The sequence below is a fragment of the Periplaneta americana genome, chromosome 6, assembly GCF_040183065.1.
Source record: "Periplaneta americana isolate PAMFEO1 chromosome 6, P.americana_PAMFEO1_priV1, whole genome shotgun sequence".
Taxonomy (NCBI): Eukaryota; Metazoa; Arthropoda; class Insecta; order Blattodea; family Blattidae; genus Periplaneta; species Periplaneta americana.
The window spans coordinates 126,292,442-126,309,187 of NC_091122.1; the positions used below are offsets into that span (position 1 = coordinate 126,292,442).

Below are 16,746 nucleotides of genomic sequence, written 5' to 3' on the forward strand. Positions count from 1 at the left end.
CTTGGACTCTCACTTTGAGAGAGGAACTGAGGTTAAGGGTGTTTGAGAATAAGGTGCTTAGGAAAATATTTGGGACTAAGAGGGATGAAGTTACAGGAGAATGGAGAAAGTTACACAACGCAGAACTGCACGCATTGTATTCTTCACCTGACATAATTAGGAACATTAAATCCAGACGTTTGCGATGGGCAGGGCATGTAGCACGTATGGGCGGATCCAGAAATGCATATAGAGTGTTAGTTGGGAGGCCGGAGGAAAAAAAGACCTTTGGGGAGGCCGAGACGTAGATGGGAGGATAATATTAAAATGGATTTGAGGGAGGTGGGATATGATGATAGAGACTGGACTAATCTTGCACAAATAGGGACCGATGGCGGGCTTATGTGAGGGCGGCAATGAACCTTCGGGTTCCTTAAAAGCCATTTGTATGTATATGTATGTACTAGTTGGAAAACTGCTGATATTTATATACAAATGTATAAATATGTTAACTTTCGATTGGGCCCTTCTTGCTGCAAGATCCTATAAACGAGACTTAGGATGAAGATTTCCCAAAGTATACTTTCGTAGTAAAGTTTAACTTGTTAAAAGTGCTATTCATAGGCAGTACTTCTGAGATTTTGACTTTGACTTTGGTAAGCCGAGATTTGACGATTGTGTTCTAATGTTGGCAATCACAACCAGTGCCTTCTAAACGAATTAAAGTAATAGATAGTTAAAATAGAGTAGGCTTTGCCTCAATCAAAGCCATCTTTTGAGTCACAAATCAATGAAACAATTGAACATCGGTACATGTTAAGCGATTGTTAACCATTCTTGCAGTTTTACATAAGAATAATAATTATTCGAAGTCTTAGTATGAAACTAACGTAAGTACGAAAATATACATTTTTAGATCTTTACACCAATCGATAGCAATTTTGTTCTTCTACTTGGTCACAAAAATCGTAACTCAGTTCCGAACAGTCTTATATACAACACAATTCGTAACTACAAAACATGATGGTATAGTTCATGTGAAATATTACTGCCTGTTAAGAATTTTCTTGTGAATAAAACATCGATTGTAGTTACGTTAGTTTCACATCAAGTCCTCAAATTATTTCATTGTAAAATAATTTTATTCTGAAGATATGGAAGATAAGAAGATGCCACCAATGACAGACTATGAAAGAGACATATTATCCTGCTGACAGTTGGCAGAGTTATTCCCTGCATGTCTGTAGAAACTACTTAAAATGATCTGAAATCAATATGCAGAAAACATTATTATAACTACCGCAAGGATTATAAATTAACTGCATATCCAACTGTATAACCTACTGTATCCTCTATAGAATTAAATAGTCTATGAATACGACCCTTATTGTTTATAGTAGAAATGTGAATTCCTTATTTCGAAATACGATTGGCAATACAAATTTCCATTTTATTTATTTATGTTTTTATTGATACGTACCAAAGCAAACATTAGTGAATACAGGAATGAGTCTTATCCCAGAGTTGTGCATGGATGGAACTTTAATCCATATTTCCCACACAACACCACGTAGCTAGAGTGACAGTTTTATTCCTTGACTCTTTGCTCTAGTTTCAAGAGGAAACGGTTAATCGTTCATGCAGGTAGTGAGGACGGTTTCAAAACCAATGTCTACACTAGAGTGAATTTTCAGCAGAAAACAGGCGACTGTATCAAACATATCAGCTGAGTAAAAATATGAAACACTGCCTATATCTTTCCTATTTTTAATTTTATGAAGAAACTCTAAATACAAAAGTTATAGCGGGTGAAAAAAAGAAATATTTTAAACATGTTTTCAAAAATTGTTTTTTATTACATTTATAAAGAATGTGTCAAGGAGTGTTTCTTTTAAATGATACTATTGACTTACTTTCACATTTTTATCATTTATAAGCTAATTATTTTGTAAAAATTGTCACATATAAATATGACCTTAATGTATACACATAAAGTGAACCTAAAGTAATATCATTAATTTGAGGGGATTATTCTCTGAAATATTAAAAAAAAGTTTAATACAATTTTTCTCTTTTTGCTTCCGTTCCAAAATAAAAATTGTTTTATAGTATTAAACATTTCATACCTTGTTTTGGGAAAGCTATTGATTTAATTCCCGATATGCTCAGTCAGTTTAAGAGAGCAATATATTATGATAATAGATAACTGAAAGAATTTTGGTTTTGTCCTTTAAATTTAATCCGAACAAATGTAACAATTTAAAATTCCAAAAGTTACATTTGTTCGAATCAAATTTCTGCACATTTAAGGGACAAAATTAAAATTCTTTCAATTATTTATTATCATAATACACTGCTCTCTTAAATTGTCTGAGCATATTGGAAATTAAATCAATGGCTTTCTCAAAACACGCTATGAAATGCTTGATATAAAACAATTTTTTATCTCGGAAAGGAAGTAGAAAACAGCAAAATTGTATTAAACTTTTTTTGTTTGAAATATCTCAAAGAACAACCCCTGAAATAATTACATTACTTACGGTTCACTCTGTAAATGTCAAACAGAAATGCTTCAATATATTTATCAATTTATCACTATGGAGAACAAGGGAACCACGAATAATTAAACTAAGCTTTTGACTAATTATTGAATTCATGACACCCTTATTTTCCATAGTAATAAATTGAGTTATGCTTCTGTCTGATTATTTAATTCACGTCAGATCAAGTCGATCTGACGATTCACATTAGACTCGATACAAAGAAACAAAAATTCAAGCTTATTCATTGTCGAAACAAAATTAATTTGTGAAAGGCAGGCTGTGGTTTATTTTTAAGCATTGATTTTGTTAGTGGAATAATTATTACGAGTAAGTATTTCTTACTTCGACAGGAAGTATAAGTAAATTGAAAAATAAACTCCAACTCTTTGCGGAATAAACCTTTCATATCGAATTATATAGTGGACATGCTGGAAAGTGATTATATAGTATTTTTGACGATATATTATATTGGAAATGTACCTGAGAGCTGTGGTTACTATTCATAACGATAATAATATAATACACACACATCCAATTTGATTTTCAACAATGCATTCTTGTTTATATAAGCAGTTAAATTTAAGGAGTTTCATAGTATAATAACGTGATACTGGCATTACAATATAATTATGCAGGAGCACACTTTCCTTTTACTCTCGCCGCGACCGCGACAATGCGAAAAACAATATCCCACTTCCACAAGGTGTTCAAGAACAAACTTCAGAAAAGATTTACTAACTAGTACAGTGGTTTAAAAACAAATTTAACTATAAAATAAAAATTCAACTTGAATTTGCCCGGGATTTAACTCGTGTCCCTAGCACGGAAAGCCGACGCGTTAGTTAAAGGGACATGCCTTCTTTCTTCTTTACTCTACTTTTTACCTTCACTTTTATTTGGCTTACACAGCACTACGGGTAGGCGAGGACTATTAATTGGATCGTACACTAGACATTTCACAAAGGCGGTCTTGGGATAGGCATGACGTAGGGCCTCCACTGAGACATCAAAGGACAATCACAAAACAACGGACAAACACCCAGTCCCGTGGGCAGAAAATGAATTTCTTGTATTGCCCACGCCAGGAATCGAACTTCGGACCGTTTGGTATGGAAACTTGGAAACGCACGTACTATCAACACGGTCACAGCGGCGGACTAACGGGGCTTCTACGGTATTTAAATATTCTGTAAAATACCAGGGATTCCTTGGCTCTCGAATAAGCGTGCGTGCCTGGTAAGTCCTTGGGCTCCAAGCCATCACTTTTCTTATTTGATAATGACGGAGGTACCGAGTCTTGAACGTAACTCCGTCTAGCACAGAACATAACTAAGAAGTGAGGACAACCTGAGCTGGAGAGAAAGGAAGAGAGACGGAGAATGTATAGCAGGAAGAAAGGCGCTTTGCAAGCAGTCTTGGAGAGTTGAACCTGTTCCATACATCTGGTAAAGACAGAGCTAGTGAAAAAGAAGACGGAGACGTCGGAAGGTGGGGAACGAAGATGAAACTGGTCTCCACTCAGCTACTGCGAAACTATTTAGTGTTCATCAAGCCAGTCCTCCTTTAGTCGATCAAGCATCAACTACATGCGGGTGTGACAAAACAATGTAGCGTTGTGTGTTGTGTTTTGTTTTCGCTATGAGAAAACTTTCGTAATGGAATAATACCAAGTTTGTTTTCAATTCACATCTCTAGCTCTACGTCTTCTTTATGGATATCTGTTGTGTTCTTACAGTAAATACATCTTTGCGTAAAGCGTGAAATGCAGGAAGTGCAGTTTCTTTCGCCACAGGTGTTTTTATTTATGTTTGTGTTGTTGTGGTAATAAAATAGAAAATGGAGGCCAAGACATCACAACATACACAGCCTGAAAAATCGCCTACATCATCTTCCGGTGGTGCGAGAAGGAAATCAAATATTGTGGAGCCATTTTTACGACTTCAAAACAAAGCAACATCGTGGTCATCGAAATCCGAAAGTGATCTGACAAGACTGGGGAGAAGTGACGAGGAAAACAAAGAGAAATCAGACTCGGTAACGTCATCCAGTATTGCCAGTAACTCACGAACTGCCGTGGCTCGTGACTGGATGGAAATGCAGAACCCTACGAGAAAACGCCGTGAGATCAACAATGCAGTCGAGAGAATTTCTCTGGTCTCGGGTTCGACGCCTCATTGTTGTGTCCACGGCAATGTTAAATCTAAACGACGTAATTCCTCGAACGCGATGTTGGACGGTTTCAGTGTTCATAGTGATATAACCGAATATACTGTAATGAAGGCGAGGCCGAGGATGCGACGGTCTACTGATAATTTCCCTGTGGATATCTGTAATGGTTACGCTGTGCCATTTCCTATAGTTAAGAAAGAGAAACAGAGAAGTGCGTCGGTTGTTGAATATGGAAATATCGTCACAACACTTCAATCTAGTGAAGTGAAAATGAAGAAAATGTCAAGTTCTGAAAATTCATCGACTGTGAGCGAGAGACGAGTTAGTGTTAGTAGTGAGGCGAGTAGCATTTGTCACTGTATTGGAAAGCAGAAGTTCATAGAAGGCCATTACAAAGCTACGTATATGTGTGGCATCGAAACCGGCGGCCGAAACGAGGGCAGTTCTAGCCCGGAGCAGGTGTCACAGAAAGTTGATTCCAAGCCCAAAACCACACCCCCAACGCCGACTAAAGACCCATCAACGACGCCACAATCCAACGACACGATCGCCAACTTAACGAAAAAGAAATACGACTCGTTGCCAACTCCAAGTGCTAGAACTAAGCTAAAAACTGTTGAAGATACAGGGGGTCACATCTATTCCAATTTTGTGGCCACCAACTGTTTGGTACATAAGTTCCAAGTTCCCATTTCGACTCCTGATGAAAGCTATTATGGAAACTGCACGTGTTCTAACTTTGAGGACGCTACGGGGGAACATTACGCGACTCCCGACGTCGGTAATTGCGACGACGCCAACAGACTGCGACAGCATTCTCGCAGGACGTCGAAAGCGTCGTCAACGGCTTCTGGTACGATCAGGGGCTCGTCCAAGAGGGGCCGGGACGCTGGCGTGCCGAGGTTGTCAGAGCTGTGTGTCACAGTACTCATCAACAGCGTGAGTACATCATTATATCACGATTGATCTCGCTACACACCATACTCGGAACTGATGTTTGATTAGTGTTACTTCATTTCATGATTACATTAAACTGAGAGGTGATATTACTTTACAAATATAAATATATCTAGAAAAATAAATTAGCGAGTTTTCGTATGTCGAGAATCAGTGATTTGGTTAGTTCGAGCTTTTAGTATGACTTGTATATGTTTTTTTCGGGGGGGGGGGAGGTACACAAATAGATTTACCGTGCAACGAAGGAAGGAGTGCTTTCCCGCGTAGTGTAGCGTAATGGTGGTACCACAGTGTAGTATATACAGTCACGAAGCTTGAGTTGTGAGGGTACTAGGAACAATAGACTGTGCAGATACTATTTCGCATTATCTGTGATGAGGCGATAGTAGCGATCCTAGTAGTTAGCAACTATCTATGTATGCATATTTACTACGTATTGAGCTTCATGACTGTACATACTAGACTGTGGTGGTACCACTGCGTTACGTGATTATTTTGTGTGAAAATGTCTGAGAAAATCATTGGTCGGATGTATAAGAAACGAAGGTATTTGGATGGGTTGGGTGTGTTTATAGTTTTCGCAGTGATTACAACGTGTGTTTAGACAATTAGGATATTTTAAATCATTTAATTACGTTTCCCCCCCCCCCGTTTGTTGTGTGTAGCGGGATCGAAGATGCACCCAGGGTTGTATATAATATATGTGCATCAGAATCTTGGGAGAAGGGAGATATATTGTACCCATGTATATAATTTTATATTCATTCAATGTTTCTTTCTTTATCCGTTTTACTTCTTTTGTAGTACTGACTTTAAATGTAGACCACTTCAGTTTACAGGTAGGAGGGTATTTTCTTTGAATCAATACTAGGCTATACATCTACACATTATGGGTCTCTGTGGGTGTTGGATTGACACAATGCAGGGCCATCGGAGATACATCATATTGTAAACCAAATATATTTACGATTACTGATCACAATAATGATGATGATGATGATGATGGTTTATTAAAGATCCCGTTTCCTCATATTTATATTTTTTTTTTGTGATTTATCAAATAATATAATAATAGTAAGAATAACAATATCTGCTATGTCACCGGCGTCGTAAAGGAATAGCAAGAAGGAATCTTTCCCGGTATTGTCAACATTGTTTTGGTTGGACGTATTACCTGAATGATTTTTCTTTCTTCGCTTTTCCAACAGTACACAGAATGTTAGGTAATTTTATGTAGAGTCCTCGAACTTATCTATCAAAATACCATCTATATCTATAGGCTATACATTGTCGTTGAATAGCCGAATAATAAGAAAGAATAATAATATTATTAGTAAAAACAATAATTATTTCTATTCATGTGCCCATATTACTTAAACCTGTAAAGGTTATTTTGACAAGAATCAGACTTCTTGTTGAAATGCAAAAAGCAAGACTTTGTAAACACGTTACATTAAAAAGAAATTCCATAACAGTTTTATGAAGTCCACCAAATAAACAGGCAGACTGAAAATAAATAAGAATGAGAATAATAATAATAATAATAATAATAATAATAATAATAATAATAATAATAATAATACTCGCTATCTTTAGCAGGAGTATCATCGGAGAAAGAACAATTTGATTGTTCTAACAACTTTTTTTGTATACCTGGATTATAAACATTCTCTGTTGTTAGTCAAAATCGTGCACAATATGCCACATTATTGCACCAGTGCTGTAAAATATTACCACAGTCTAGTATATACAGTCGCGAAGCTCAATACGTAGTAAATATGCATCCACAGATAGTTGCTAACCACTAGGATCGCTACTATCGCCTCATTACAGACAATGCGAAATAGTACCTGCACAGACTATTGTTTCTAGTACCCTCATAAACTCAAGCTTCGTGACTGTATATACTAGACTGTGATATTACCATGCCAACTAAAATGTAACTTGTGCTATGAAATTAATATTATTAAACAATTTTTCGTGCAGGCATAGTTGCTGTCACGGCAACGCTTTCTCCATAGACCATGATTTCAAACAACCCACCATTACATCTTGTTTCTTTATTAATATTATTTTATATTGCTGTCATATAAAAGTGCGTTTGAAACACGTTTGTGTCATACAGTTGTTCCATTCATCAACGTTAGTAAACTGTTTTCGATCGTTTCCTGAACATTTACTCATGCAAAAAAGTAAAGTGTAACATTAGGAACTCGTTTCATAATGTACCGTTATGACATCCATAGTAATATTAATCATAGGTCCAAATAATAATAATAACAATAATAATAATAATAATAATAATAATAATAATAATAATAATAATTCCTGTTGAATAAGTGTGATCACTGATCTCTGACCACGAGCTGAAATCGACAAGGAAATTTAACTATGAATTAAGCGTGTGTTCTACGCCGATAAATATAAAGATATCGTTAATAATGAAAGATTGAAATTGATTAAGAGGTTTTAATGAGCACCAAAATAAGCTTGCCCGTTTCACGACACCTTTCGTTTTTAAGTTCAGTGATGTACCGCCCCATTTGCAGTTTGAGTTAATAGATTTATAGAATGACGCAAGGTAGAAAGATGACTACAAAGAAATTAATGTAGAAGTACTCTACAAACAGTTTTTCGATAACGCTTTCCGTAAATTTTCAGCCAATATCGTGTTAATGCCTGGCAGCACATACGACTATTAATAGTTTTTTCTACTATCAAACAAATTAAAGAATCATTATTATTGACTCGATATATGTTGGACATGCCGGTAGTCCAGATACAGGGGTTTGCTCATGAAGCACCGGTTCCCCTGTGGCATCCCAATAAAGCTCCATCATCTCATCTCATCGCGGATATAGCGCAAATCAGCCTCCTACGGCGCACCCTGGGTAACGACTTTTTCGGTAGATTGGACTACACAACTGGCTTGATGTGGGTGAATAACGAACAGTCAAGTACCAGTCATTAGTAAAAAAAACACATTATTAATCAAGCATATTGCATTGCAATTACAATTTCATACATTAAACCACCTTTTCTCAAACTGTGGTTCGCGAAAACCCTGGGAGTCCGTGAAATTTTGCAAGGGATTCGCCAAAATTTTTTCCTAATGGCAGATTTTGAGTTTATTATTATTTTGATATTTACTTACTTACTGGCTTTTAAGGAACCCGGAGGTTCATTGCCTCCTTCACATAAGCCCGCCATTGGTCCCTATCCTGAGCAAGATTAATCCAGTCTTTACCATCATATCCCACCTCCCTCAAATCCACTTTAATATTATCTTCCCATCTACGTCTCGGCCTCCCCAAAGGTCTTTTTCCCTCCGGCCTCCCAACTAACACTCTATATGCATTTCTGGGTTCGCCCATACGATTATTTTGATATTATTATTATTATTATTATTATTATTATTATTATTATTATTATTATTATTATTATTATTATTATTATTATTATTACAAGTTACATCTGGAATATCGAACTGTAGCAACTATGATCCCATGTGGATCAGACGTTTTTTTCAGTTCTTTGGAATGAAGCGTATATATTTTTCTTCAGTTGTTCTTTGGAATGAAAGGTATTTTTTTTCCAGCTCATTGGAATGAAGCGTAGGCTATATATTTTTTAAGTTCTTTGGAATGAAGCGTATGTTTAGATATTTATAGTGACAGGGAGCAGCTTCCTCAGTCTGTTATAACTAGACTTCGTGGAATTGCCACGGGATTAGTAAGGTTTACTGTGCACGCGGTATAGACTGAAGGGGGCGTGTCTCTGATGTAAACACTGAGCAGTATACTGCGGTTACAGTAAAACCTATATCCTGCATTCAAGAAATATAATGAATGATCATTGAAGTAGGAAATGTCTAAACATGTAAATACACAATTATTTTATAGTGAGATATATTAACTCTTAAAATATAATGTAAGATGCATCATCCTTGAATATGTATATTACAGTGAAGAGTTACATACATTTTGAGCGACTGCAAAGTGTTCTCCTCCGTTTTTATATTGGGAAAATGTACGTTCAACATCACACGATGTAATACGTACATATTTGAAGGACGGAAAGTCACTACTTTTTAGTATACAAACTTCAGACATCTTGTCGTGACCTGATAGTACATAATTTATAATATGAAGTTGTGAATAGACAGAATTTTTAGCAATAATGTTTCTCAATTTACATTTCACTTTTTCTGAAATTAGTGAATTGTTATTTTAGATAATGGTTTGTGATGCTTAATCCACTACATTAAGGGCTTCTGAGAGTTGTAGTTTAGACGATGATTCTAACAGGATAATGGTTTTGGACACGATTTTAAAATTAGAATGAATGAACAGAATATCTTCCAATAGCTGTTCAGAAAGCAATGATTTTACAGCTGCAACAGCGGAACCTCTCTGTGCTATCCAATGCATCAATTACATCCATTATTTTTCCATAATGTTCTGCATAATAATTAACAGAATCCAACCACGTTCCCCAACGGGTCAAGACTGGCTGCGGGGGTAAGGGTATTTCAGGAACAATTGTTTGGAACAGCAACACTCTCATTGTAGTATGTTTGATTGAACTGCTGCTACTACGAGACCGGGAGTCGCTCACCTCCTCTATACTACCGTACATAGGCAACCTGATTGCATGCTGCGTGTGGCAATTCAACGAAGTCTAGTTATAACTAAAGAGAAGAATTTTATTGTGGACACGGAGATGCGTGCGAGGCGACGGAAGGGAGGAATAGACAAGCGGGTACAAGGACACAAGCCGCTATGCTATGGCTTTATGCGATTGAATAGTGACAGGGGGTAGACTCCGCAGTCTGTCATAAAGAGCAGACTTATTTATAAACTTACCTATTTAATTTCGATTTTGATGTATTAAATATAAAATAAATGTATAATTATTTGAATTTATGTAGTTTCAATATTTTAAACATGTTGCATCATATTTGCAGGGGAATTCTAAAGTAGGCCTATCCCTCGTAACTCAAGGAGCTTTAAGTTAATTTAAGGTTGTTAAATATTATTTATATTAATGAGGGGTTCGCTCAATCCAGATCTCCGTGAAATGGATTCGCGAGTCGAACAAGTTTGGGAACGACTACACTAAATGAATATACAAATTGTCCATTTGTTTAGTTATAACTAGAGACCGGACTTTAAAGGGGAAAATTTTTCATCAAATAGGACTAAAAAAAAAGGGAATGTTACAGCCAAAAAAAGGGACTTGAAAAAGGACTATATTACTCCCCAAAACACGTTTCAGCACATTCATGGAAATACATGGCACACACAGTCTTTCATTTATCTCTTCACAACATAAGGAAAGTGTTGTATTTGATATAGTCGAAAAAGTACTTCAAAAAGGACTATATTACTCCCTCAAAACGGTGCTATTTTAATTGAAAGCACACTTCAGCAAATTCATGGATATACATAGCACACACAAGCTTATATTTATCGGTTCACAACGTAAGGAAAGTGTTGTATTTGATCACATTCAACATTTCAGTATGTTTCTGCCTCTTTGAATGCAGAATGTCTTTATAAACCGAAAATGACCGCTCAACATCAACTGAAACCAGAGGTGAAAATTTTCCTCTTATCCTGAACTCTAAACCAACACACTTTATTAGTTTTTCAATGTCTGGAATCAGAAGAAGAATGACATTTATTTTCGCTTGCTCAGGAAGTTATAGGCCTGTCGGAAAAATATAGGAAAATTATCTAAATGTTTGCGATATTCTGTCAAAAAAGGACCAAAATAAGAGATGTTTTTAAGAAAGGGGAAAAAAAGGAAATATGGACTAAAAAAGGAAAGTCAAAGCCACATAATTTGGTCGGTGGAAGATAATTTTGAACATCGTAATTATTTATTTCATGTTTGTATTGAAATCCGGTCTCTAGTTATAACACCTATTTATTTCTACAATCTCTCTTTTTGCTGTAGGCAACAGAGCTTCCGCCCCAGATTAGCTTGGGCACGAGTCAGATAAATCATATATATTATTTTAATGTACCAAAGTACATATGATATTTCCATGCAGATATTCTGCGTCATCATATGATGAAAGAGTAATGGAACGGAGAAAAATTCTCTCCGGCGCCGCTGAAAACTCGGGTTCAAATCCCGGCGCCGGAGAGAATTTTTCTCCGTTCCTTACTCTTTCATCAGATAAATCATGTCCAAAAATCATGTCCAAAGAGTGTTAACAGTCGTTGCCGGCGCTGTTTTTATAACATTCGAATATTCTTTAGTCGGTTATCGCTTATCAGGCAGTTTTGGCAGTCGGGAGTTTTCATTCTATAAAATGTGTTTTTGTACCCCTGTTGAGATTTGCTGAAGCCCATATTTGGAGCTTTTCAACAGGTGATTTTGCAAAGTTTTCCTATAGTTAGATTGTGTTTATTATTATTATTATTAGGCCTATTATTATTATTTTAATTCTTTATAGAGTCATTTAACTATTAGCCTATGTATTTATAAGTACCTTGATATGCTATGTACTGACGATGAACGTTATTTTGGCCTAAGACTAGTGTATGAGTTGTTCCACAGGAATTGTTTGTATTCCTTTAATTTAAAGACTACTCAGTTTTTATGAGTTTTAACTCTGTAATCACAGAGACAGCGGTGCATCATTACTCTAGAGTCTAGCACTTCCGTGAGTGTTGTTCCTATGTTGCTTCCGCAATAATTTGTGCCTGCGTCAGATGGTCCTGGGATGAAACACCGTGCACAGCCGTTTCCTCTGCGCTACTCCGTGCCACCAGGCCTACTTCCAATTGAGCATGTCCGCTTTCTCTTCAACATTCTTTTGTTTCTCGTTAGTTGTAACAGCGCAGTCGTCGAGTGAGCGAATGAATTAATCCCGAGATAAATGAGGTGTACATTCCGTTCCATCACGAATCTTGTAAGACACACGGTTAGATAGTGGGCATAAGCGAGCCCGTGTATAATTATAGAAGTGTAAATAATTTTCGGAGGAACTTCAGAAATGCGTATCATTATGCAGTTTATTAGGATGTATGTAGTAGATAGACTTGTCGAATTTTCGAATTCGAAGTACAAAAAATGCAGTCCAAATTCTTCTTCCCATTGTTTCTTCACATATGAAGCAGTGTTACTTCTTACACTTAAAACGTCTGTCTTGCGTGGCCCCTTTTTCTGGTGGTTTGTATGTAAAAAAATTAAGATATTATTGAATTTCCTACCTTAGTATTCTCTAATTGTATGAAATATAAAGTGAAAGTGAGCTGTGGAAGATCGACTTGGGAATTTTCACGAAAATTCACGTTTTCACCATCCTTGGTCATGTCTATATGTCTGTCTGTCTACATCGATTTATTCTAAACCATAGAACGGATTTTATTCGTATTCAGTAACAACCAGTGCTGTCATGGTAATTTTTCTCTTGGCCATACGCCCCACCTCTTGTTTTCTCTCTTGAAATATATTTTACTCTCCTCGTTCTATCTCTCTGACTGTCATTTAATGATTTTTTTAATATTAAAGAAGAAGCAAAGAAATTGTTTTGTTTCACATTTTAATTGTACAAGTTCGATTTAAACAATACACCATGTAGCTCCACCGTTCATAGATGCACATTTGTCTCGATGAATCTTGGAGTGTGTACTGTATTTGCAGCACTTCTTGTTTTTCAACCATTATTTTATATAATTCTGGATTCCAGTGCAGCAGTGGTGCAATTTTTGTTTATGAACATCAAACAAACTACTTTAGAAACAGCAAGAGATGATCTAAAATCTGTACAGATTTCTGCATACAAAACTTAAGCACCCATATGCCGTATGGCTCCATACAGACAAAATTTTCATTTCCCCATACGATTAATTAAAAAAATTGTAGGTTCCCATACGATGTATGGCCCCGTATGGCCTCATGACAGCACTGGTAATAACACCTATGACATTATCTGGAAAATATGCAATGGAATATAAAACTTTTCAGATAAATTTAAATCAAAAGCACACAGTGACGATCCATTTTAAGAATTATCAGATGATTTTCTATGTGATTTTTTGTCTATTGATAAATCAAACGGTAAATTTGGTATCAATAAAACAATGTTCCCTAAGAGGAATTATTGTAGGTTATATAAAATTATATCCACTTTTCGTTGGGAATTCACAATGATTTGTAACTCTCTCCGGCAAGATCACTGGACGGATAGGTTGACATTTACAAATTGTAGATGTAAAGAGAGCATTTTTAATGGGGTATGGTCACTCGTTGTAATCCCTGTTATTTCCTAAAAAAAATTACCGGTCACTAATTATAAATGGAAATTCATTCATCTGTAACAAGATAGTACGAAAGGTCTGATGAAAATATAGAAATATGCTCATTAAATACTACGCCTACAACATTTATCAATTTTTAAGCCAATTTATATACTTAGAAAAAAATAGTAGGCATTGAGAAGTGATTACAATACATGCATTTCTAAAATGGATAGTAAACACGATCCTAAAGAAGGCGAAGACCGAATGGCCGATTGCTAGCTTCAAGTAGGTATTTCTTAGCAGAGGTGAACGATCATCCAACCGGTATGGGTGTAGCGTTTAGTTGCAATATGATTCCCTCAGATGTAGGAGCAGTAGCAGTAGCTCTTTTAATATTATATGAAGTCATTAAAGAGGATTTTTCGATGCATGTTCAGATGTTCAGGCTTCAGGGTTAAAAAGTTGTTTATTTGATTTTATTTATAGCCTATGCCGGGATCATTAGCTATGAGTAAGCACTTAGACTAGATCATTATTGATGTATTTTAGACTATTAACCCTCAGCTAGGCGTATTTTCACCCATAGCAATTTGTTTTATGTTAAGATTCGCTGCGTATTTAGGTGATATGCTTGCCCTTGACAACCTTCTGCTCGTATCACCAACTAGTGATCGGGAAAATGATATAAAGATGAGAATGGAATGGAGAATAATCGGAATTATGTCGATATTTATATTACGAAAGCAGGAAGTATCCCAGAAAAATCTCAACTGCAACATTTTCTGCTACAAGTGTCACTAGCCTATGGATTTTTCAAATGAAAACTTCCAAACTGAGCAGGACTCGAAGCCAGACCACCTGGTGACAGTTTGAGAAGATCTAAACCATGCAGCTGCTGTAGAATCTGATTGGAAGTGTTACCCGTCCAATTTAGTAAACTTAAAATGTTGAGTCTTGTACAAGTTCCGTAGTACACATGACTAATGTGTTGGTCTAACCAACAGGCTTGGTCGCAATCGGGAAATGCGATGAACTCATAGCAACTTGTAGAATTTGACGAGTGGATTCCAGCACACCTTTATGCATCATAAGCGTAGACTGAGAGCAGTTTAAAAAATTCACATATAACGGTACCGTTCTTAGTATTCTTGGCGCGGGCATCAGTTGCATATTTTACTCTATAATATAAATAGACTATTTTAAAAGTCACGAAAGATTTGAAAGTTTTCTTTCTTATAAGTAGGTTTATAGAAAAACAATAATATAGTTTTGTTCATAAAAAAAATGGGGATTATTCAGGTATAAATAATTTCAAAACAATATCAGCATTCACATCGTTTTCTGCAGAATTCGATCAATCACAACGTTTTTTCATCTGCCACGGAATTGGCCTCTTCAATTTTTACAAGCTTCCACAATGATGACAAATTGCGGGGTCCGTACCCCAATCCATTTAGAGCTCTGAATCTTAATTTAATTTAATAATTATTTATTTATTTATACTGGCAGAGTTAAGGCTGTAGGGCCTTTCTTACAGTCTACCAGCTTACAAAGTATGTAAGGAGTGAAAATTTAACAAAAATTTAAAGAACAGAATACTAACATATTACAAAAAAAATAATAGCATAACAAAATCGACACTAAACAACATGAAAATAATAACATATTAGAAAAAAGAAAGTAAAATACAGATCTAAAGATTGGAATATAATAAAAGCAACTCAGTTAGTACAAATAGTTAATAAGGAACATGTAAGAAAGAATACAACAAATGGAATGTAATAAAATAATAATAAAAAAGAAGAAAAATACGAAAATTAAATAAAATCCACAATAAAAAGGGTATGATAATAAATTCATCTGGTGACCAAGAGAACAAAAAAGGGAAAGGAAGGAAATTTATTTATTTATTTATTTATTTATTTATTTATTTATTTATTTATTTATTTATTTATTTATTTATTTATTTATTTAATATGACAGGATTAAGGCCATAAGGCCTTCTCTTTCATCCCACCAGACAGCACATATAAATACAAAAAAGAAATACAGACGCTGGTGAAAAGAAATACAGACGATGGTCCGCTGGAAAAATATCTAGAACTTATTACATTAATAGTAACACTGAATACGCTCCGGCATGGCTTCGGTTTCCGCTTGGTCTCATTACTTGGTTGGATTTTTTCCGAGGTTTTCTCCAACTGGCGAATCCTCGACTTCAATTCACCAAATACCATCTCGCTCTCAGCAAATCCATTAACGCTAAGTAATCTAGCAGTTTATACAGCTTCGTTAAATAACCAAATAAAAACAATGAATAAGGCGAATTTGCATTTGCAGAGACGAAACTTTTATTTTATGATACAAAAAGATAGAAAATATCAAGTCACTCAAGAATAGCTTGAATTACTGTTTATTTTTCATTTGCCATAGCAACATTAATTGTGAAGTAGCTGGAACAGAAGTTTCTGTGAAAATAAACCCTATTCTTTTGTGAACAAATTGTACCTATTCTTATATTCTCTCTCTATATATATAAACTTACTTCTTAACAGAATTAGAAAAGTTTAAAATGTTTCGTGACTCTCGAATAACCCTCTAATTCCGGCTAGAGGACTACGGGTTGTAGTATACAGAGTGAAAAGGGCATAACTGCATTAATTTTAAGAACAGAATATTTAGGTTGTAAGTAATCAAAAAGTCTAATGTCATTTTGGTATTTGAATAACGGTAGAAGGATCTCTAACATAAAATTATTTGCCAATTCCTTTATATTACGTGGAAATCTAACTCACAATTTTCATCGTTTTTCTTGCTCATATTAATTTATTAAATTATAA

At 35.5% G+C, this 16,746-nt stretch overlaps 1 protein-coding gene across 10 annotated transcripts in view; it reads left to right on the forward strand.

Annotated features, from left to right (window-relative positions):
* Myo10A (Myosin 10A) overlaps nt 1-16,746 on the forward strand; it is a 696,078-nt gene that overhangs the window by 321,950 nt on the left and 357,382 nt on the right. For 4 of the 10 annotated variants that reach the window (XM_069828890.1, XM_069828894.1, XM_069828893.1 and 1 more), the window contains exon 1: nt 3,964-5,630. The exons of 3 other annotated variants lie outside the window; for them this stretch is intronic. In XM_069828890.1, the coding sequence (XP_069684991.1) occupies nt 4,359-5,630 (1,272 nt within the window). In that variant the 5' untranslated portion in view covers nt 3,964-4,358. Of the gene's footprint in view, nt 1-3,963; nt 5,631-16,746 lie in introns of those variants that run through there. 3 more of the 10 variants (XM_069828897.1, XM_069828895.1, XM_069828896.1) reach the window with 1 other exon arrangement.